This window comes from Corythoichthys intestinalis, chromosome 2, assembly GCF_030265065.1.
Source record: "Corythoichthys intestinalis isolate RoL2023-P3 chromosome 2, ASM3026506v1, whole genome shotgun sequence".
Classification (NCBI taxonomy): domain Eukaryota; kingdom Metazoa; phylum Chordata; class Actinopteri; order Syngnathiformes; family Syngnathidae; genus Corythoichthys; species Corythoichthys intestinalis.
In genome coordinates, this window is record NC_080396.1 from 5,507,821 (window position 1) to 5,530,705 (window position 22,885).

General features: G+C 38.2%; 2 protein-coding genes across 6 annotated transcripts in view; both read right to left on the minus strand.

Moving 5' to 3' along the window:
- tmem115 (transmembrane protein 115) overlaps window positions 1–6,330 on the minus strand; it is a 32,933-nt gene extending 26,603 nt beyond the window's left edge. For 2 of the 3 annotated variants that reach the window (XM_057829573.1, XM_057829571.1), the window contains exons 1-2: window positions 5,945–6,287; window positions 5,072–5,659 (exon numbers count right to left, since the gene is read on the minus strand). In XM_057829573.1, coding sequence (XP_057685556.1) covers window positions 5,072–5,563 — 492 coding nt within the window. In that variant the 5' untranslated portion in view covers window positions 5,564–5,659; window positions 5,945–6,287. Of the gene's footprint in view, window positions 1–5,071; window positions 5,660–5,944 lie in introns of all 3 variants that reach the window. The other variant, XM_057829572.1, reaches the window with a different exon arrangement.
- Window positions 6,331–18,113: 11,783 nt separating this feature from the next.
- Window positions 18,114–22,885, minus strand: part of mtcl2 (microtubule crosslinking factor 2) — a 145,516-nt gene continuing 140,744 nt past the window's right edge. For 2 of the 3 annotated variants that reach the window (XM_057860533.1, XM_057860517.1), the window contains exon 24: window positions 18,114–21,497. In XM_057860533.1, the coding sequence (XP_057716516.1) occupies window positions 21,351–21,497 (147 nt within the window). In that variant the 3' untranslated portion in view covers window positions 18,114–21,350. The remainder of the gene's footprint in view (window positions 21,498–22,885) is intronic. The other variant, XM_057860525.1, reaches the window with a different exon arrangement.

Below are 22,885 nucleotides of genomic sequence, written 5' to 3' on the forward strand. Positions count from 1 at the left end.
GCGTCAAGCTTGTGTATTTAGCGGTAATATAAACGAAGAAACACACTGTTGAGTCAAATTAAGGGGCATGCTCTCGGATGGAGGGGGCGCCTCACATCGCTCCCCTCGTCCGCCGGAGACGCGTTATTTTCGGCTTGGATTTGAGCTGACGGCCGGTGTCGGCACAACACCGGCCCGACGAGTGGTGGGAATGAGTCCTGCCTCTTAAAGCTTTTCAGAAATACAGGGATCCCTCGTTTTTCGCGGTTAATGGGGACCAGAACCCGCCACAATAAGTGAAAACCGCGAAGTAGCGCCCCCCCCCCCCATTTTTTTTGTGCGTGTTCAATGCATTTATTCAGATTTTACATTGGAAAAAAGAAAATGTTTGATTTTATTAAATGCTTCATAGTGAGTCTACTCAAACCCTCTCAGGCTTTGGTAAACGGTGATTGACACATGTGCAAAGTTTTTCTTTTTATATATATTTTTTTGTTTGAAGCAACTTATTTGATTGAATAATAAAGACACAAATGTCCTAGCCAAAATGTGGCCCAAACGCAAAACAACATTACTTCAATGGAAAAATTTGTTTCAATCAAGAAAAATAGTTTTCAAATGCTTTTTTTTGTCTTAAATTTATTTTTGCAATCAAAAACATTTTTTTTTTATTGAAGTGACTTTTTGGGGATTAAAATTATATACTGTATTTTGATTGAAGCAACTTTGTTTTTGATAGAAGTAACTGTTTTTTTGATTGAATAATAAAAACACCAATCTACCTCCATCGTTATTGAGAGAGAAAGAAATTAAGAAAGCTTTAAAACTAAAAGCCACCGGGGAGTCTTTTTTTTTTTTAAATATTTATATTTCATTACATAGACATGCATCGTAGGGAAGGGAGTTTGAGGGATAAAAAAAAGGAGTTAGATGAGGCTGCTAAAGGCAGTGGATACCTCATCAGCTGGGTGAATAGCAGACCTGGTAAGAACAAGTTTGCAAGGATAGTCGGGTATTAAATACAATTATAAACACAATTACAATGTTATTTTTCTATAAGATTTTTATGTCATTGCTTTATTAATCATTAGGTGCTAGAGTTGTTAAGTATGGATAATAATGAAATAATAGTTTTAAGAAAACTGTGCTGTTGGTGGCTCAGTGACCATCTGATGTGGTTTGTTCTCAAATGAACAAGTTGAGGAAGGAAGTTTTGATGCAGAGGTTGACGGAAGAAAAGAGGCAGACTGACTGAGTCACAGCCAGAAAGTGTTGATGACAGTTTTGATTTCCATTCACTGTTGCCCCCTCCCAATTAAAGTATGTCACAGTCGCAGCCAATTATTATCTAAAGCTGGTTAAAATTGAAGTTATGTTGTTTTAAGGTGTATTAAATACTTGTTCATGTGCCCCTTTTGATCTACGAGCACCCGCCCCTCCACCGGTCTCTGCATGGCCCTGCTGAAACACAGTGTGGGTCGACAGAGCTCAATATTTTGTTGGAGTGTACAGTGTACTGGAACATATTTCCTCCACACCCTTCTCACCTTTTTAACCCCTGACCCATTTTCATGCCTGGCTATGAGAGTATGAGTCTGGCCACCATTAAGCAGAAAAAAATTTCCAGGGCGGAGCCAGCCACAGCAAATAGACCGCGGAGCGGGCCAATCAGCGACGGGCTGACGCGATGTCGGTTAAGCGACAAGAAACTAGCGAGAGACATTTCAACATATTCAACATGGCGAGCGCGAGACAGACTGTTGGTTTTAGCGACTCGATGTGTTTTTGGTCATGTAAAACCGAATTTACCGCGGATTGGAACATATTGCCGCTGAGTCTGGTGTACCAGGCTACGGGACTACTGTCTGCTGCATTCTGCTGCATTTGGCGCGATCCGGCGACACCGCATACAGCAATTTATATTACATTCAGTGGTCTCAAAATGCCCTAAAGAGATACACCAGGCTTGAAAATGTACACACACACCCTACCCCGAGGGTCAGAGACCCTCCCACCACAGTCTCCTAAAATCCTGTGGCACTGCAACCACTAATATTTTTGACCTACAGGTGTTCAAAAACTTGGGTAAATATACATTGGAAAATTATATATATATATATATATATTATCGGTTATCGTATCGGTATCGGCCTTGAGGAGCAGGAAGTTATCGATATCGGTGTCCAAAAATGGATACCGTGCACCCCTATTATCGAAGTAAATCTGCTCCATTTACCGTGATACGTACTTTAGGAGATATCGCCCAACCCTATCCTAACGTCATCAATAATTATTCATCAATAATTGGCGCCGGTGAAAGAGATACCAACCCCCTCAAGATATAAATGAGGCGTCATTCAACTAGCTGTCATTCAATATATTATCACTAGGGCTGTCAAAGGATTAAAAATTTTTAATCAAGTTAATCACCGCTTAAAAATTAATTAATCGTAATTAATCACAATTTAAACTATCTTTAGAATATGCCATATTTTTCTGTAACTTATTGTTGGAAAGATAACACACAAGACGGATATATACATTCAACATACTGTATACATAAGTACTGTTTTTGTTTATTATAACAATAAATCCACAAGATAGCGAGTTTTAAATTAACTTAGAAATCAAGCCAAATAGAGTGTTTTGTCCCTCGACTGACGCAGTAGTTTACTGGTCCATGCATTGTACCTCACGGTCATTTGAGTGCTGGCTTCATAACGTACGAGACCTCTGATAATTTGTATAGTGTGACTAAATATTGCCATCCAGTGTTTTTGTTGAACTAAACGAATTGTTTGAATAGTGTTTGACCAGAGTCTGAGTAAGTTTTATGTGTATTTTGCATAGCTATTTTGATTGGGAATGCCAGTTCCCTTTGCAATGTTGTTTAACTGTGTGAGAATAGGGCCTTATTAATACAGATTAAAGCAAGTTTCTTTTTGTGAACATTATTTTTTGAGCGATATATTTTTATTTTATTTTCACTATATGAAACTTATGTTTGTCGTGAAGGGGTTGCCGAAGATTATGCCAATAAACGGGGCGGTCCAATGAACGCCCGTGTCCACTCGCCTTTTGTAATATTCTGATTAGGGCTGCAGCTATCGATTATTTTAGTTGTCGATTAATCGATGAACTTGTTAGTTCGATTAATCGAGTAATTGGTTAAGGAACATGAAAAGTTAAAATACCTGAGCTGAACCTCAAAAGGTATTAAAAAAAAAAAAAAAAAAGATCTATGTACAACAAAAGAACAATTGTCTAACTTAAATAGCAAAAGTCCGCTAGCTTAAATGCTATAAAATGCTAACTTTTATTTTACAATGCTCTTAACAAATGGTTTAGACACACATTCCCTCAAAAAAAAAAAAAAAAAAAAAGGCTAAATATGCCTATGAACTAAATTATGAATGCATAAAAAAACATTAGCTCAAACAAAAACTTAGCTTACATTGGTCTTAACAGGAAGCAGTTGGATTCAGCCATGTGAAATGAGGCAGACCAGAGGGCAGTATATCCACTAGAGGTGTGCGAAATTTCCGATTCTTAGATTATTCACGATTCGGCCGTGGAAGATTCGAGAATGATTCACAAACATCCAAATTCCAATTATAGAAATATGTCAAGCAAAGCGGAACTAAAACACAGTCAGCGCGGTCTTCGGGACGCAGTGAGGAACGGACCGTATTGCGTCCCGAGAGTAAACATCATGCTTGTCAATACCCAGGTAAGGAAAATGCTCACGTGAACTCACGTCTCTGGCTCAACTCAGGCCGCTAGATAAAAAAAACAATAATACCTGACTGCTGCCGATAGCCCCTACAAACTAAGTCCATCATGCTACGTTAGATAATAGATATATCTATATAGAACTAGATGCAAAATGAGACTCGACGCCATTAGCAGAACATGTATTGTAAACTAGATGCGAAATGACAGACTTGCCGGCGTTAGTAAACAGCCGCCATCTTAAAGCAGGAGACTTCGCTAGAAGGCTGTTGTAGCGAACCTTCCAAGCGATTAATCGTTGCAGCACTAATTCTGATATAGACTTATCCGAAGCACCCAGAAGTGCACGTGGCGCCAAAGCTGTTTACTGACATGATGCAGGAGTGAGTTAGAGTTACGGCCTGCCAAGAGCCGTAAGCTTTGTGAATGTTGAAGCTGAATGTGCTAATAAAGAAACAAAGTGCCAGCACATCGTGTGTGGTATACCTTTGTTAAGAGAAAGCACAAAACAAGAGATATTTCTCTGCCTCTTAGCTCTCAAGTGCGTCATTGTAATCTGTTTGAGGAAATACATGAGCGGGTCATGCGGTAATTGCGTTAGTGCTGCAACGATGAATCAATTAACTCGAGTATTCGATTAGAAAAAATATTCGAATTAAATTTTTTTTGCTTCGAGTATTCGTTTAATTAAAGTGGCATTGTAATGGTTTATTTTGGAAGTGTTTGCATTTCGTTTTATTGATTAGGGTGGATACACTACCCTCTGGTCTGCCTCATTTCACATGGCTGAATCCACCTGCTCCCTGTTCAGACCAACGTAAGTTAAGTTTTTATTTGAGCTCATGTTCTTTAATGCATTTGTAATCTATTTTATTGGTATATTTAGCCTTTTTTTTTGTGGGAATATGTGTGAACCATTTGTTAGGAGCATTGTAAAAAAAACGTTAGCTTTTTGTAGCATTTAAGCAAGTGGACTTTTGCTATGTAAATTAGCCAATTGTTCTTTTGTTGTACATAGATCTGTATTTATTTTTTTTTTTTTAAACCGTTTGTGGCTAAGCTCAGGTATTTTAATTTTTCATGTTCCTTATCAGATTACTCGATTATTCGAACTAACTAGTTCCTCGATTACTCGACTACTAAAATGATCAATAGCTGCAGCCGTCAAATATTTTAACGCGATTAATTTAAAATTAATCCCGCCTGTTAATGCGATAAATTTGACAGCACTAATGGTCACAAATGTTATGGAAACATTTGATAAAGGTTGAAAAGTTACCTAGTGTTGCTTTAAGGACCACATTTTCAATGTATTTTTTCATATTACATTCTATTACAAGTACTGTATTGTCGGCATCACCTGTGGAACTCGGAGCACTGTGGTATCCCCCATGGTCTGCTTCAGCGCCACGAGTACGCCTCCCAAGAAGCCGGCTGCCCCGTGGACGCGGACGGCGAACAAGTAGTCCAGGTTGAAGGTGGCCGCGTAGGTGAAGAGGTAGGAGAGTCCTGCTAAAAGGCCCGCTGATACATTCACCACCACAAAAAATATCAGCAGTTCCAGGGCACCCCACAAAGGTTCTAGCAGGCGTCCGCAGGACATGACAGTCGCAATGTTGACCAGCACGCCCCATGCGTGCTCCTCAACGACCCCATGGCTGAGCAATGTCCAAACCCAAAAGTTAGGAGGAAACAGGTACCCTGGAGTAACCCCCAGTGCATACGTCGTGTCCAAAGCCCAGGAGAGCAGATAAAGGATCACCACCAAAGCACTGATGGCTTTCACCACCACGCTAGTGCTAGCTAGTGCAGCCAGGAAGTGCTGTCTTGCCACAGGTAGATAACGATTCATGTTGGAAAGTGAAGTCCGTTGGGCTAACAGCAAGCCAAAGAGATGACAGTTGAAGCGTCACACAGCGGCACAAGCCGCATTTCTTTGGGGGGCGACCTGAAAACATAGAGTCAATTAAGCAGAGATTTCAAATATTGGGCACTGCAACATAAATAACGATAAAACGCTGTGACGTTTTATCTTCGTTTAGGGGAACAAATACGACACAAACATAACTAAAGGCGGTCTCAAGTCCTCTATATATACTTACGGTACCTTGATAGTTAGCTGAACAACACAGTGGAGCTAATGTTAGCTAGCGAGCTAACAGTGAAATGATATTATGCCCTCCGTGAACGAGAACAAAACAACGTCTTAGTTCGGTTCGGAGACTAGGCAAACCTTTCAGGTAGCTCCGGTTGCGCTCCTCTGCTAACCCGCGGCTCTCGGCGCCATTTACCGGGCGGGATAGTCCAATACTCCGAGGATTCCTCACCAGCAACAGGCCTTCCAAACGTTCAAAACAACAATTGGGTGCGTTTCACCAAGCAGGGACAATATTAGTTATCTAACGGCTAAATATATGTCAAAGTATTAGCGGCACATGGTTTCATATGAATCTAATTTGTTCTCAGAATGCTGGTGGAAGTAGAAATATTAGCTAGCATGAAGTACGTCCGCTGTCATAACAAACCTTTGCCGACAAACGACGGCCAGGAGAAAAGCGTCAAGTCACGGAACTTGGTCTTGTTCTTCTTTTGAATTCCAGCAGACTAGACACCGAAATGGCGCAGTGCTTCCTCACCCTGGTGATATTTGGTATTACGTCCCCTTCAGTTAAGAGTCAGAGGCGTTGCCACATTCTCTTAATTTTTGTTGTTGTACGCAGTGTTGTTAATCTTACTTTAAAAAAGTAATTAAAAAGTAATTATTCAACCCCTAGCAAAAAGTATGGAATCACCAGTCCCGGACGAGCACTAGGGTTGGGAATCTCTGGCATGAAGCCGATTCGATATGTATCTAGATACAGAGGTTACGATTCGATTAAGAAAACGATACATTCTTAAGGCCGAGCGATTCGATACAGTTTAAGAACGATACGGTTCGATACAGAGTGAAAACGATACGATAGTAAACATTTGTTGTGTGTGTTCATACAGTATTTTAAACAAATAAAAAAAAAAGATTAAATCTTAAATTAAACAACAAAATGTCATACCAATGTTATGTTTCATTTTTTTATGAAAATAAGCTGACTATACGACCGTCATTTTGTTGGATGGGATTGATTATAAAATAAAACTCCAGTGACAGACAATAATAGTTAGAAAAAAAAGCTGGAAAAAAGTAATCAAACCTGCTAGTGTTATCAAAAATAAATAATAAATTATGCTTTACCACTGGTATAACTGGGGGAATAAAAACAGCATTTTAGACATACAGGTCTATAATCATTACTTTAACCTTATACACAGCAAAGTCATTCACTTATGCCTGTGCTTCCACATTTTTTTATTCCTCATCACTGTCTATATCTTTTTTGAAGGGCAGATTTTTCTTGAGGAAGATCAACTGATCCACATGTTCATGTATAAGTAGACTGCGTTTCGTGGAAACAATATGCCGCCCTTTCCACCATTGTAGTGGGTTATTTTTCAGGGTTAAAAACTCACGATCTCTGTACCGCTTCATACTAGCTCTGTCCCATACGAACAGATCTGGCTGCCTTCGTCATTTCAAAGTCCGACTTTTGTTTTCCGGGGTGCGTTGACAATCAATCGCTGCACGTTGCTGGTGTGGTGTGCAAACTGTCCATTGTATTAGTATGTTGCTTCGTTGCCACTACTAGTGTCGTTTTGGGCTGTGAAGAAAACGCTACGGAGTACGGAGCGCGCGTTACAGTGGTTTTGTTAGCTCTCGCGTTGTTATGACACGCCCGTGACGATCAGGTAATGACGGTGACTACTAGCGGTTCTGCCTAAATGAATGGGAAGTTGAGGCAACCACGACGGCGGTCACAATCTAAGTGCGCTGTGTGGTGAATGACACAAGTGCAGCATGTGAGGTAAAAGCTAAATTATTATCATATTAAACAATGCATTGAACTAGGCATTAGAAGCCGATTCTTGTGTTCGTGATAGCTGAATTCTATCTCTACTATCGGTTCATTGAATATTTAATGGCTAATTACTGTCGAATGGTAAGTTTACTATCGATACAGCTGTATCACTCACCTGTAAAACCGGATATCCGGTTGTATCGGTTTATCGTTCTCAAGCTTAACGAGCACCCACTCAAACATTTTATCATGTAGAACAAAGTCAGATAATTATCTTTTTAATAAAAAGCTTGAAAAAATAATGAATTAGTTCAAAAGTGCAACTCTTTAGCATCCAGAAACACTCCTAAGCAACAATCAAGATTCCTTTCCAAGATTCCAAGCTTTTAGTAGCTTCTTAAGGAGACCTGGCTCATACGTAATCTTGGCTCAGCACACTTTGTAAATGTGTGTGTGAATAAATTTAAATTTAAATTCGAACACACTTGATATAATCAATCAGGGAATAGTATCTTTCCTCGTATTTACCGATCGACTGTTTGCATTACCCTAACACACCCAATATAAAATAAATAGCACTTATACCATAGTTTAAGGAAAACAGGCAGAATATAGGGCATAAGAGATACATGACGCCTCCTGATCACGGAAGCCCAACGTGTGCATCATGCAACCGACTGAGCTAGATTGACGCTGACATCTACAAGCCCACATCTGCATTACCAACTCTAGCAATCAGCAAATGGCGGGACGTCCTGTCCCAACAAGAGCCCCTTTAACGCTGAGGTAGTAAAATCCACAACCCTTGCTGCCCTGAAAACAGTAATCCCCGAATCCTCCTGTCCAATCCACAAACAGACAATAATCCTAAACAACGCCCAAACACACCCATCTTCCTGCCCAGGGCCTGCCCAGCGAGAGCCTTCAATAGACTGAACGTTTAACTAAGTAAGCATTGTCATTTTTTTTCTCTGGAACCTTTTGTTGACTTGTGATATGGTGATCTTGGATCCTCGCCTCTGTCCCTCTGTGCTATATGACTGCTGTCGACTCCGAACAAATTGTCAACTTGTGTTTCGAAGCCATATTCCAGCCTTCAAAATGGAGTCAGTACAAGGGGTTAAAACTAAGGTGAACGCGTGGAGTTTGGCCTTTTGGCCGGAGTCTCGTCGGCCCGGGTCGCTAGAGCTGTGCCAGAGTTGATCCGACAGTTTGATCCCGGCAATCTGGCTAAGGGGTCCGTTTCCTTCCACTTTCACTTGAGTAATATTATTTTGACGTAACGCTACTCTCGCTTGAGTAAAATTTTTGGCTTCACCCAAACAGTGAACATAACCGTTATCATATGATACAAGCTATACATTGGCCAACGGCCGATCTTGAAAAGCAGTCCACATATCGGCCCGATATATCGGGCGACAGAGATACAGGTAATTGGTCAAACGTGCTTTTTAAGCATCGTCGTCGGTCTTGTTGACATGGAGTAGCATCACGTCAAAGAGCACCTGGTGTCTGTTGTTCCACCCGATATATCGGCCGACCGATATATCCGTCCACCTTTAGTTAAAAATGAATTGCATAAACTTCATAATGATATTGACAGGACACGGGGCCGATTAATAGGGGGCCTGCATTGTTGGCGTGGCTGTCAAAGCTCAATCATGGGCTCATCTGACCAAAGCACACGGTCCCAGTTTGGCAACAAACACTCTAAGTGGGTCTGGCGTGCCACGAAAGATGCGCATGCTGAAAAGCACCTCATACCTACTGTGAAGTATAGGGATGGGTCAGTGATGCTGTGGGGCTGTTTTGCTTCCAAAGGCCCTGGGAACCTTGTTAGGGTGCATGGCATCATGAATGCTTTGAAATACCAGGACATTTTAAATCAAAATCTGTTGCACTCTGCCCTAAAGCTGAAGATGGGTCATCACTGGGTCTTTCAGCAAGACAATGACCCTAAACATATGGCCAAATCTACACAGAAATGGTTCACCAGACACAAAATCAAGCTCCTCCCTTGGCCATCTCAGTCCCCAGACCTTGTTTTGTTGGCAAAAGGGGGTTGTACGAAGTATTAACACCAGGGGTGCTAATAATTGTGACACACATTATTTGATGTCAAATCATTTTTTCTTTATGTGGGATTTTTTTCCCCACTGAATGAATGCACCTGTATTGAAGGTTGGTTTTTATCCCTTTTTTTCCCCATTAAGGTCCCATATTATTTCAATTAAAAAAATATATATTAGAAGCTAAAAAACACATCTTTTTCAGGGGTGCCAATAATTATGGAGGGCACTGTATGTCGAAGTACGATGCTAGTCTGTCAGTCATTGTGGCGGCCGCCATATGTAAACAGAGCTTTTCCGGTGAAAATCCTTGTGAATAAATGCCTGAATACCTGAATTGTTTATCGATATTGACGTAAAACAGTCTTGATTCTTGGTTAAAAGCAAAAAAAACGTGCAGGTAGCATTTATTTTACGTAAATATTGTGAACTATGAGGGTAGTCAGTAAGGAAATTAGCGGCCGTCATATGTAAACAAGGAGCTTTTTCAGTTGAAAATTCTTGTGAATAAATGCTTAAATCCCCAAATTCTTTATAGATATGGACGTAAAACAGTCTCGATTCTTGGTTAAACGCAAAAAAACGTGCAGTTAGCAGTTATTTTACGTAAATAATACGAAGTATAATGCCAACGCTTTAGCGGCTAATTTCTCCCATTTATTTCTTTTACAACGTTTCAAAATGCATGCATGGTACAAAAACATAATAATTACCTTGAATCCTTGAACAAATCACTCCTGATACAATCATTCCTGTTTGAATGCGGTACAGCTTTCGTACTTTTTCAACCTAAATCTGGCGTGAGATCGCTGCGTGCATTTGTTTGAGAATAACTCCTCTTGATGCTGGATGTGGGCTGCCCCCTACTTGAAGGCGTGGTGCAGTGTGTGACGGAAGTGACCCTTCAATATCATTATGAAGTCTATGGTCAATCTTTAGTTAAAAATAAATTGTTGACATATTCAAACAATGAAAAGATTTCCATTTTTGGCAGAATTCAATCTTTAGGAACCACAAAAGAACCTTGAAGAAAATTCAAACATTTATTTGTGATTTCTATGACAAAACACAGTGGGGAATTCAAATATTTTACAAGCTACGTCGATTGGGGGAAAGAACATTAAAAAGCCATCTCGGGATGACTAAGTTGTTTTTTTATTCACTACAAAGTAAGCGTACTTACAGAGAAAAATGCTCAAGTGTGGTCCGGGAAAGGCATAGCTACATAATTCCACGGCGAACTGTATTTCGTTCAGCCGTTGACATTCAGCTTTCCTCAGAAACAATAAAAGAATCAGTTAAATCTACCACGTCTTGAAAATGTAACTTTCATCGCATTCTCCTTATTATTGGGAAAAATAAAAAAAGGCAAGCCTATCGTACACCTCCATGAAGTTGGCCCCCCATCAGACATAGATGTACAGTATAAAACATGTCAATCGTTTGTGCTACTGTTTTTTAGATATTTACAATTCTTTCATAGGTCAAGCTGAGGTCAACCAGCTCATTTTGATTCAAAATGTCTAAAAATTTAGTCTGAATATTTGTTTGTGCTGCAAGTTTTGTAAATAATATACTTTCAATTTGTCATGATGACATCCAGTGTTGTTAATAACGGCGTTACAATATAACGGCGTAACTAACGTTATTTTTTTCAGTAGTGAGTAATCTAATTACTTTTCTCATCTTGGCAACGCCGTTACCGTTACTGAGGCGGGAAAGGCGTGCGTTACTATGCGTTACAAAGTTGGTTGAATAAAAAAAGTTAGAGAGACGGACTCACGGAGACGAGAGAGCAGAGCAGGAGCAGGGAAGACGCCGTTGCAAATGCGATGTTAATTGGCTCCAATAATACCTGACTGTAGCCTACAAACTAAGCCTGAACGATATATCGTTTAAACATCGCCATCGCGACATGCGCATGCGCGATAGTCCCATCGCAAGGACGTGCGATAGTTTTTTTGTTTTTTTTTCTGATCCTCAAACACTTGATCTGCTTCATTCGCCCGCACAGCCTCTCTCACCCCCTTTCGCAGCTCTCAGTCACTGCGGCACTTGCTTATTAAAGTTAACGATGGCTTTGATCTGGTCAAAGAAGCCGGGCAGCAATCTGTCAATCAAACTGTTTAACTTGTTAAACAGTTTCTGCAAAGGAGCGCGGGCTGGAATGAATGTGTTTGTCTGTGGGGGAAGAATGTGGAGACGTTCGAGACATATAAAATAAACGCAACAAGTAATTATGAGGAGTTTGTAATTTCTACATGTCACTCCAAGAGTCACAGCCATGTTAGGTAAACAAAAGCATTTAATAAAGCCAAGCATTTTTCTACTACAGTACTTTATTCTTGTTTAAAAATGATTCAGTGGGACAGTTATGTTTAAAACTGATCATAATTACCGTATTTTTCGGACTATAAGTCGCGTTTTTTTTCATATTTCGGCTGGGGGTGCGACTTATACTCAGGAGCGACTTATGTGTGGAATTATTTACACATTATGATATAATTTCACATGTTATTTTGGTGTTTTGCAGTGACACTGATGGTTTTGTAAAGTTGTTAGCATGTTCTTATGCTATAGTTATCTGAATATCTCTTTATAGCTATGGCCACGTTCGCGTTCTGCCTTTGGCAGTGTATGTTCAATTGTATTATTGACTTTTTTATCTTGAAATGGATGCATTTAGTTTGTGGCGCTTTCACGCCAACGTGAGGGCGCACTCGCACTTGTTTACGTGAAGAAGAGTGCTCACACGCCAGAAGAAGACGGACAGCTACGTAGCTCTGAGTGAGTGAGTGGGCGAGTTAGCGAGAGAGAATAGATGGCTGCGAACCTACTTTCATTGTTTATGCTTTTAAATCATCTCTACAGAGGCAACGCCTGCGTGTATCATCTTTTCTGTTGTTGTTGTGTGTTTTCCACTCGCGATCGGACACTTAGAGCCAGTTGTGTGGTTGTTTTAACGATGTGCTAATGATAGCGAACGCATGCTAACCTGTTACTTATTACTAATAGTACCTAATTATCATTTATTTACGTTGATGCGAACCTGTTTTCTATCGAGGACCAAATTGATTCAGCAAATTATACGGACGTCCAGCATTGTCTTTTGGGAGTTCGCTGTATAGCCAGGACCGAGCCGTAGCGTAGGACAGTATATTCACATTTCGTTGTTCATGCACTGCACACTGTACACTTATTTAGCATGTTGTTCTCTATTGTATTTTTATATTAAATTGCCTTTCAAGATGACATGTCTGTTCTATGTGTTGGATTTTATCAAGTAAATTTCCCCCAAAAATTCGACTTATACTCCGGTGCGACTTGTATATGTTTTTTTCTCTTCGTTGGGCATTTTATGGCTGGATCGACTTATACTCAGGAGCGACTTGTAGTCCGAAAAATACGGTATTACATTTAAAGTGCTTAAAAAGCATTTATTAAATGGGGGGGGGGGGGGGGCGTTTACGCGCTACTTCGCGGTTTTTCACTTATCGCGGAGGGTTCTGGTCCCTATTAACCGCGAAAAACGATGGAATACTGTACACTGTGGTCATGATGAGTCATCCAAAGTCTTTCCAAAGAGCTAGTCAAATCATCTAGTAAAAATGTCTTTAAAAAAAAAAATATATATATATAATTTTTTAATGTCGCAATATAATACCGCAATTTATCGCAAACCCCCAAAAAATCGCAGCAATAGTTTTTTTCCAATATCGTTCAGGCCTACTACAAACTACGTCCACATGATACGGTAGATATCACATATTATAGAACTAGATGCAAATGATAGACACGGCTGCATTGGCAACATGCTTTAAGGACTACATGCATTAGTAAACAGCCGCCATGTTAAAGCAGTAGACCTCTCAGAAAGGCTCTGTTGTAGAGATCCTTCCTAGCGAACCTTTTTTTTTTTTTTTTAAAATCTAAAATGCTCCTAAATCGGCAAAATCTTGACTTAAATCTATCTTTAAATGATGAAACAGTTTTAAAACTTACACATGTTGAAAGTAGACAGAAGGGAACTAATGCAATAGCGGGAGCAATTTTAACAACTTTAACGGTTGATTCACAACTTTGACTTCCACACATCACAGCAAAGGTTACTATCTAGTTATCGCAATACCCTTGTTTCTAGTTAAGTGGAGGGTAAAGAATTGGGCAAGGGCCAATTGTCCCAAAAACCCTTTAAACTTCCCATTGTGAGACCTTTTTTTTTTTTTGAGAGAAAAAAAAAACATGAAAATTATCACTAGTTACTTTGCCAAGTAACTAATTACTCTTAAATTCAGGTAAGTGACTTACTAACGCAATTACTTTTTGGGGGAGAAGTAATTTGTAACTGTAATTAATTACTTTTATAAAGTAAATTTAACAACACTGATTATTGACATCACCATTTTGTAGTAAATGGGATGCTTGAGATATTCATTTCAAGTGTTGACGTGACTCGCAGCCCCCCGAAAGGGGTGTAATTTATCTGTGCAGTGTTTGCACTAGTTGTTGGGACACCCCTTAGTTATGTAGAGAGTCGGTACACTTCGTCAGTCGCGACGGAAGTGCTGCAATTGACGTCATCACTCGAAATGAATATCTCAATATCTATAAAATGAAAGCAGGATAAAAGAAATTTTTTACAGCACAAATGAGCAAAAACATAGCACAAACGAATGACACCATCGCATTGCAGTTCCGTTACGCCATCGATAGGGGTTTGTGTGACGTCATCGCTACAAATTAAAAGCAGAATATTTACAAAACCATTGCAGCACAAACAATTGACAACATTTAATCAAAATGGGGGACTGGATGACCTCAGATTAACTGATATTTTAAATATCTCAAAAACGATAGCAGCACAAACTATACTTTTTACAGCACAAATGTAACACTAATACAGAGACCCTAAACGGACATCAAGAGAAATAAAATAAATTTAAACAATCTGGCAAACATTAGCATTAAATAGCATTTAAGCAAGCGGACTTTTGTTATGCAAGTTAGCCAATTGTCGTAAACATTAACATTATATAGCATTTTAGCTAGCGGACTTTTGCTATGCAAACCTTAGCTATGCAATCCTCAGTAGCGTAATGCTAATGTTTACAACAATTAGCTAACTTGCATAGCAAAAGTCCGCTATTTTATTATTATTATTATTTTTGCTATGCAGGTTAGCCAACTGTTGTGAACATTAGCTTTATATAGCATTTAAGCTTGCGGAATTTTGCTATGCAAGCCTCAGTAGAGTAATGCTAATGTTTACAACAATTGGATGACTTGCAGCGCGAAAGTCCGATAGCGTAAATGCTACATAATACTCATGTTTACCGATACCACCAGATTGCTTAAATTTGTTTAATTTATGTCGAAGTCCCTTAGCGCCTCCGTACACAAATGATTGACACCATTTTAATATAAATTTGCATCTGAAGGGGGGCCAAATTCACGGAAGTCCATCGTACTTGTATCAGTTCTAGCTCATTTACAGACAGTTGGTCTTGAACCCTAAATATTAGCTGCTACTATGAACAGTATGCGTGTGTAATGTACGTATTGCAAATAGATGCGATGAAGACAAAGAAGTTTAGGTAGTTTCTGAATATTTTTTTCATGGAATTCAAAATGATGACATCACTTTAAGGGAATGAAGCAATTATTGACAAACATTTCTTTATGAATACAGTAAAAACTCTTGGAATGGATAGAAAAAATGTGCATATTAACTAGAATAACCCAAGTTCTAATGTTTATTAGAATAAAGTAGAAAGGGAGCGGTGAGTAGAAAGCTAAAAACGTTTTGTACATTTTTTTGGGGCCATTTTAGTAATATCGTGCGTAAGAAGGCTTAAAGTTTTGACAATTCTTAATACCAATAATCCTACTAGAGTATTTTACATGTATGTACTTCAATGAGGTTTTTATGAAGGTCCAGAAGTGCCAAAATAAAATCAAGTTTGCAAGGGAAGCTAATGTTAGCTCGTGAGCTAACTGTGAAATTAAAGAAAAAAAATGAAATGTCATTAAAAGCGGAATGGAAGATAAAGTCTTAAATATTCTTTCAGTATTTATTGATTCATTTGTTTCAAATTGTATTTAAATATTTGAAGTTCTATTTGTTTAAACATTTCTATATTTGTATTTATTAGGGCCCAAGCACTAAGTGTGTGAGAGCCCTACTGGAATGCAAAGGATTAATATAATTTTTTTCATGGCAAATAACGGTCAATTTGGAGGCCTTCAAATACTCGAAAATCCTAATGTAACGAAAGGGCTCAGTGGCGCCCCCTTGAAATTTTCAAAAAGGCCTCTCCTATTTTTCAATGTAGAGCGATGAAATTTGGTGAGTCGATACCTTGTGCAAAACTGCTCCAAAAAGTCTCTTGCACCCATATTTCAAACCCAACAGGAAAATGGGTATTTTGGATTGAATGTGAAATTTGTATCGAGTTGCAGGTAGCATATCTGAGACATTGGCACCAAGGGAGTTAGTTGCATCCTCCTCAAAATAAGTGAGACTGTTCATGAGACATATGATATCTTAAGTTATCAAAATGGTGAGTAGTCATTCAACTGCCTGACCCAGTCGGGTGCCAAAGTCGGCCATTTTTTGTCAACACGCTGAATTCAGTGAATGAATAATAACTCCCGATACAAGGTTGAATACATGTATGAGAGGTATCCCAGCCTGAACACGACTGCATTGAAAAATTACCCATTACACACAAAAAAAAAAATAACAGGTGGATTTACTTGATAAAATCATTGTAACAATTTGCACTTACTTACTTTAATACCTTGTGCAAAAACCGCTCCAAAAAGTCTCTTGAACCCATATTTCAAACCCAACAGGAAAGAGGGTATTTTGGATTGAATGTGAAATTTGTATCGAGTTACAGGTAGCATATCTTAGACATTGGCACCTAGAGAGCTAGTTGCATCCTCCTCAAAATTGGTGAGACTGTTCATAAGACATATGATATCTTAAGTTATCAAAATGGTGAGTATTCATTCAACCGCCTGACCCGGGTGGGGTGCCAAAGTCGGCCATTTTTTGTCAAAACGCCAAATTCAGTAAATGACTAATAACTCCCAATACAAGGTTGAATACATGTATGAGAGGTATCCCAGCCTGAACACGACTGCATTGAAATATTACCCATGACACTGAAAAAAAATAACTGGTGGATTTACTTGATAATTAATTATTAATTTTACTGATTGTGAACTAAACTTAATATTGCAAGCAGTAAAATTGCACTTACTTTTATGAAGTAATTGTTACTGCTTGCAATATTAAGTTCAGTTCAATTGCACTTTTATTAAGTAAATCTTACTGCTTGCAATATTCAGTTCACAAGCAGTAACATTTACTGAATAAAAGTAAGTGCAATTTTACGGCTTGCAATATTAATTATAGTTCACAAGCAGTAAAATATACTTAATAAAAGTATGTGCAAATTGTTACAATGATTTTATCAAGTAAATCCACCAGTTATTTTTTTCAGTGTAATGGGTAATATTTCAATGCAGTCGTGTTCAGGCTGAGATACCTCTCATACATGTATTCAACCTTGAGTCAGGGAGCTATTAGTCATTTACTGAATTTGGCGTGTTGACAAAAAATAGCCGACTTTGGCACCCCGCCCAGGTCAGGCTGTTGAATGAAAACTCACCGTTTCGATAATTTAAGATTAGGGCTGTCAAAACTATCCCGTTAACGGGCGGTACATAATTTTTAAAATTAATCACGTTAAAATATTTGACGCAATTAACGCACATGCCCCGCTCAAACAGATTAAAATGACAGCACAGTGCAATGCCAACTTGTTACTTGTGTTTTTTTGAGTTTTGCCGCCCTCTGCTGGCGTTTGGGTGCGACTGATTTTATGGGTTTAAGCACCCATGAGCATTGTGTAATTATTGACATCAACAATGGCGGGCTACTAGTTTATTTTTTGATTGAAAATTTTACAAATGTTATTAGAACGAAAACATTAAGAGGGATTTTAATATACAATTTCTATAACTTGTACTAACATTTATCTTTAAAGAACCACAAGTCTTTCTATCCATGGATCGCGTCAACAGAATGTTAATAATGTTAATGCCATCTTGTTGATTTATTGTTATAATAAACAAATACAGTACTTATGTACCGTCGGTTGAATGTATATATCCATCTTGTGTCTTATCTTTCCGTTCCAACAATAATAATTTACAGAAAAATATGGCATATTTTAGAGATGGTTTGAATTGCGATTAATTACGATTAATTAATTTTTAAGCTGTAATTAACTCGATTAAAGATTTTAATCGTTTGATAGCCCTACCTAAGATCTCTTATGTCTCATGAACAGTCTCACTAATTTTGAGGAGGATGCAACTAACTCCCTAGGTGCCAATGTCTCAGATAAGCTACCTGTAACTCGATGCAAATTTCACATTCAATCCAAAATACCCATTTTCCTGTTGGTTTTGGAATATGTACAATTTTACTGCTTGTGAACTGAACTTAATATTGCAAGCAGTAACATTTACTTAATTAAAGTAAGTGCAAGTTGTTACAATGATTTTATCAAGTAAATCCACCAGTCATTTTTTTTCAGTGTACAGACATTTCCTATAGGGGGCCGTGCCAGGCAGAGCAGAAGCTTTAAAGCTTCCACGACGCTCAATTAAAGATGTCCGTTGTAGTTCCCATAGGAGCTGTCCTGTCAACTGATAGTGAAGTCTAAGATCTTATATTATCATCCCACTGTCCTCACTTTGGGACACAAATCAAACTTTGTTTCGAAACTTAGGTCTTATTAATCTCAAATAGCAAAGAGAAATGAAAGAAGAAAAAAAAAGCTCTGGTCTCAGGACGTTAAATAATAATTTCGACATTCAGTTGTTCAAATTTGGATATATTTATTTTATCATTCACTCAAATCAAGATTCCATCTGAATATTGAAATCTTTGAATGTATAAATAAATACTGAAACAAAATGAATGAAAAATGAATGATTAGTTAATTGATGTGTTTCATTTTGGCACTTATGGTCCTCTGAAGATTAGCTAAAAACAACCGAGTGGCATAAAAGCCCCCCAAAATGACTATAAATGTATACAATTAAAAAAAATAAAAATAATTTATTCCCAGATATAGTATTTGTATAAATGTGCAGTAGACATAATCCTGTAAACCCTTTGTTTGTTGTCCCTCAAGCATTTGTTGTTCTGCATAAAAACAATCATTGTCGTGAAAATAAAAGGCCTGCTGGCTTTGTTAGACAGGCACTTTCAATTGTAAAAGATGGAGGTGACGCAGCGCAATAAAATGCAATATGTAATGAAAGTTAAAACAACTAGAGATGACTTTTCTGCACTAACAGTCCAATCAGTAAATCCTGTTATAGTTTAGTAAGGGTTTAATACTTGTTACTTTTAATGGATACATATTCTGTTTTTCTTTTTTAACAGTAATTTATAGTTGAGGACCAGGAGTGCTCAAAGTAGATCAATAAAAACATAATAACTAGAGATGTTGATCGGGTCCGATCACGTCATTTTCAAAGTATCAGAATCGGCGAAAAAATATCGGCCATGCCTTTTTTTAATATATATATATTTTTTAATTAAATCGTTTACTAATTGTATTTAACGTTACAGACATAATATGTTTCACTCATCCGGAGTCTTTAGTTTAGGCTTAAGGTAGGGTTATCAAATTTATCCCGTTAACGGCGGTAATTCATTTTAAAAAAATGTATCACATTAAAATATTTAACACAATCAATACATGCGCTGCACAACCCACCCACGCATTGTTGCGCTCAATCTGTAATGGCGCCGTTTTACCTATATAGAGAGATAAAAGGCAGCGTAAAATCAGCAGAGTGAATTTTGACAGCCTTTGGAGCCTTTTTTAATTGGCTAAAACCTTAAATCCCTCTCCCTACGATTAGAAATATTATGGGAAGCAAGGTAGCAATTGATCTTTGTCTTAACACCTTATGTTATTACCCAACGCAGAGAAGATATGTCAATTGGTAGCACTACGCACAGTCATGGTTCCACTTGCCATCATGCATTTGGCCATGGCTACAGTATCATTTACTGAAAGCTCAACAAATACACTAGATGGCAATATTTAGTCACAATATACAAAGTCACAAGTCTTTCTAAACGTGGATCCCTCTCACAGAAAGAATGTTAATAATGTAAATGCCATCTTGAGGATTTATTGTCATAATAAACAAATACAGTACTTATGTACTGTATGTTGAATGTATATATTTCGTCCGAGTTTTATTCATTTTTTTCTTAATGCATTGCCAAAATGTGTATGATCGGGAAAAATTATCGGGAAAGATTGGAATTGAATCGGATCGGGAAATATCGGGATCGGCAGATACTCAAACTAAAACGATCGGGTTAAGATCGGGAGCAAAAAAAACATGATCGGAACAACCCTAATAATAACATAAAATAACAATGATGTTATGTTTTATAAAATGTTTTTGTTTTATTTATTTACGTGATTATTTCATTGCATATGTATTTTTGTTTTTCAATATTAACGGCTATTTAAATTTTATATTATTTTGGTACAATTTTTGTTCCGCAAAATTTTCTCGATTTGTATGTTAAATTAATTTAAAAATGTATTTATTTATTTTAACGTTGACGGAAGATGTAATGCGTTTATTTCAATTTGGATTTGTTGTTCGCTGTGTTCAAAAATGTGGAATTGAATCAATAAATATATGAATAAATTCATAAAAATTGAAATATATAAACATTGAAAAATAAACACTAATAACATTGATTGACACATTTAATCATTTATTTAAACCTCTCATAGCTGAATTATGATTTTTTTCCCCCACTCTTTTTTTAAATTATATTAATATAGGAAAGAGGTCTGAAATGTGTGGCTAAGGGGCCAATTGCGGCCCCTCCAACCTCATTTTTGACATTTGTAGTTTTTTTTTTTTTTTTTTAATAAATGAATTAATTGAACAATCCATTTTTTAAAGAATGAATCAAAAAATTTTTAAAAAAATGCTAATTAAAAACGCCACAAACAATTGAAAAAATATAAAGTTAAACAGTTGAAACTTTTTTTTTTTTTTTAAAATTAAAAAAATACAAAAGGAAATGTATATATTGAAATACTGTAAGTGTGGCAAGAGTGCATTTTTCTTAAAGGATTTTTATTTTTGTTTCGTTTTATAAATCTTATGACCGCTCATAGCTTAACTCTTTGGCTGCCATTGACAGTAATAGACGTCCAATTCATTTCAACTGGGAAGGGCTAGAAGCAATCCCTCCCATTTGAAACGGACTGGACGTCTATTCCCGTCAATAGGTGTTTTTAAATATGCATTTCCCTCTTATGATAACTACCACAGCGTATATTCTGTGACCTGGGCTAGCAGTAAATGAGTTAAGCTAATGCTAACTTTTGACTTATGTCCACTTTAATCACCACTCTCCCTGAAATGGTTACTCACGCACGCGCTTATTTCATTTGGCACTCCTGGTCCTCTATGTACGAGGGTTTATTGGCATTTAATTCTTGAAAATGTATTAGTTTCACGATCTGAGTAAAACAATGTGTTGACTTTGTCAGTGAATTTACAGCAAGTGTTGGGTTAAGCAAGTGGTAAAAGTGAACGTGTTGCAGTGTCACTCTGTCAAAAGGTCGCTCTTGTCCTCGACGGAGGCCGTCGACTCGTGCGGGCGGTGTTTGCATTGTCCCGGCGAACTGCGAGGGCCTCGAGAAGGTCGTCCGTGGCAATGGGACGGGGTTGCGCAGTCGCAGGCTCCATCCTGCTGAATCCAAACAATGAAAAGTTTCGTTAGCTGCTGGTAATTGTTGTATCGCCATATCCCTAGATCAAGTTCAAGTTTCAAGTTTATTGTAAGGGGAAACTTATCTTACAGCAGGTGAGCACACAGATACACAACAACAGATAACACATATAGTGCCTTGCAAAAGTATTCAGCCCCCTTGAATCTTGCAACCTTTTAGCCACATTTCAGGCTTCAAACATAAAGATATGAAATTCAATTTTTTTGTCAAGAATCAACAACAAGTGGGACACAATTGTGAAGTGGAACAACATTTATTGGATAATTTAAACCTTTTTAACAAATAAAATAGTGAAAAGTGGGGCGTGCAATATTATTCGGCCCCTTTACTTTCAGTGCAGCAAACTCACTCCAGAAGTTCAGTGAGGATCTCTGAATGATCCAATGTTGTCCTAAATGACCGATGATGATAAATAGAATCCACCTGTGTGTAATCAAGTCTCCGTATAAATGCACCTGCTCTGTGATAGTATCAGGGTTCTGTTTAAAGTGCAGAGAGCATTATGAAAACCAAGGAACACACCAGGCAGGTCCGAGATACTGTTGTGGAGAAGTTTAAAGCCGGATTTGGATACAAAAAGATTTCCCAAGCTTTAAACATCTCAAGGAGCACTGTGCAAGCCATCATATTGAAATGGAAGGAGCATCAGACCACTGCAAATCTACCAAGACCCGGCCGTCCTTCCAAACTTTCTTCTCAAACAAGGAGAAAACTGATCAGAGATGCAGCCAAGAGGCCCATGATCACTCTGGATGAACTGCAGAGATCTACAGCTGAGGTGGGAGAGTCTGTCCATAGGACAACAATCAGTCGTACACTGCACAAATCTGGCCTTTATGGAAGAGTGGCAAGAAGAAAGCCATTTCTCAAAGATATCCATAAAAAGTCTCGTTTAAAGTTTGCCACAAGCCACCTGGGAGACACACCAAACATGTGGAAGAAGGTGCTCTGGTCAGATGAAACCAAAATGGAACTTTTTGGCCACAATGCAAAACGATATGTTTGGCGTAAAAGCAACACAGCTCATCACCCTGAACACACCATCCCCACTGTCAAACATGGTGGTGGCAGCATCATGGTTTGGACCTGCTTTTCTTCAGCAGGGACAGGGAAGATGGTTAAAATTGACGGGAAGATGGATGCAGCCAAATACAGGAAAATTCTGGAAGAAAACCTGTTGGTATCTGCACAAGACCTGAGACTGGGACGGAGATTTCTCTTCCAACAGGACAATGATCCAAAACATAAAGCCAAATCTACAATGGAATGGTTAAAAAATAAACGTATCCAGGTGTTAGAATGGCCAAGTCAAAGTCCAGACCTGAATCCAATCAAGAATCTGTGGAAA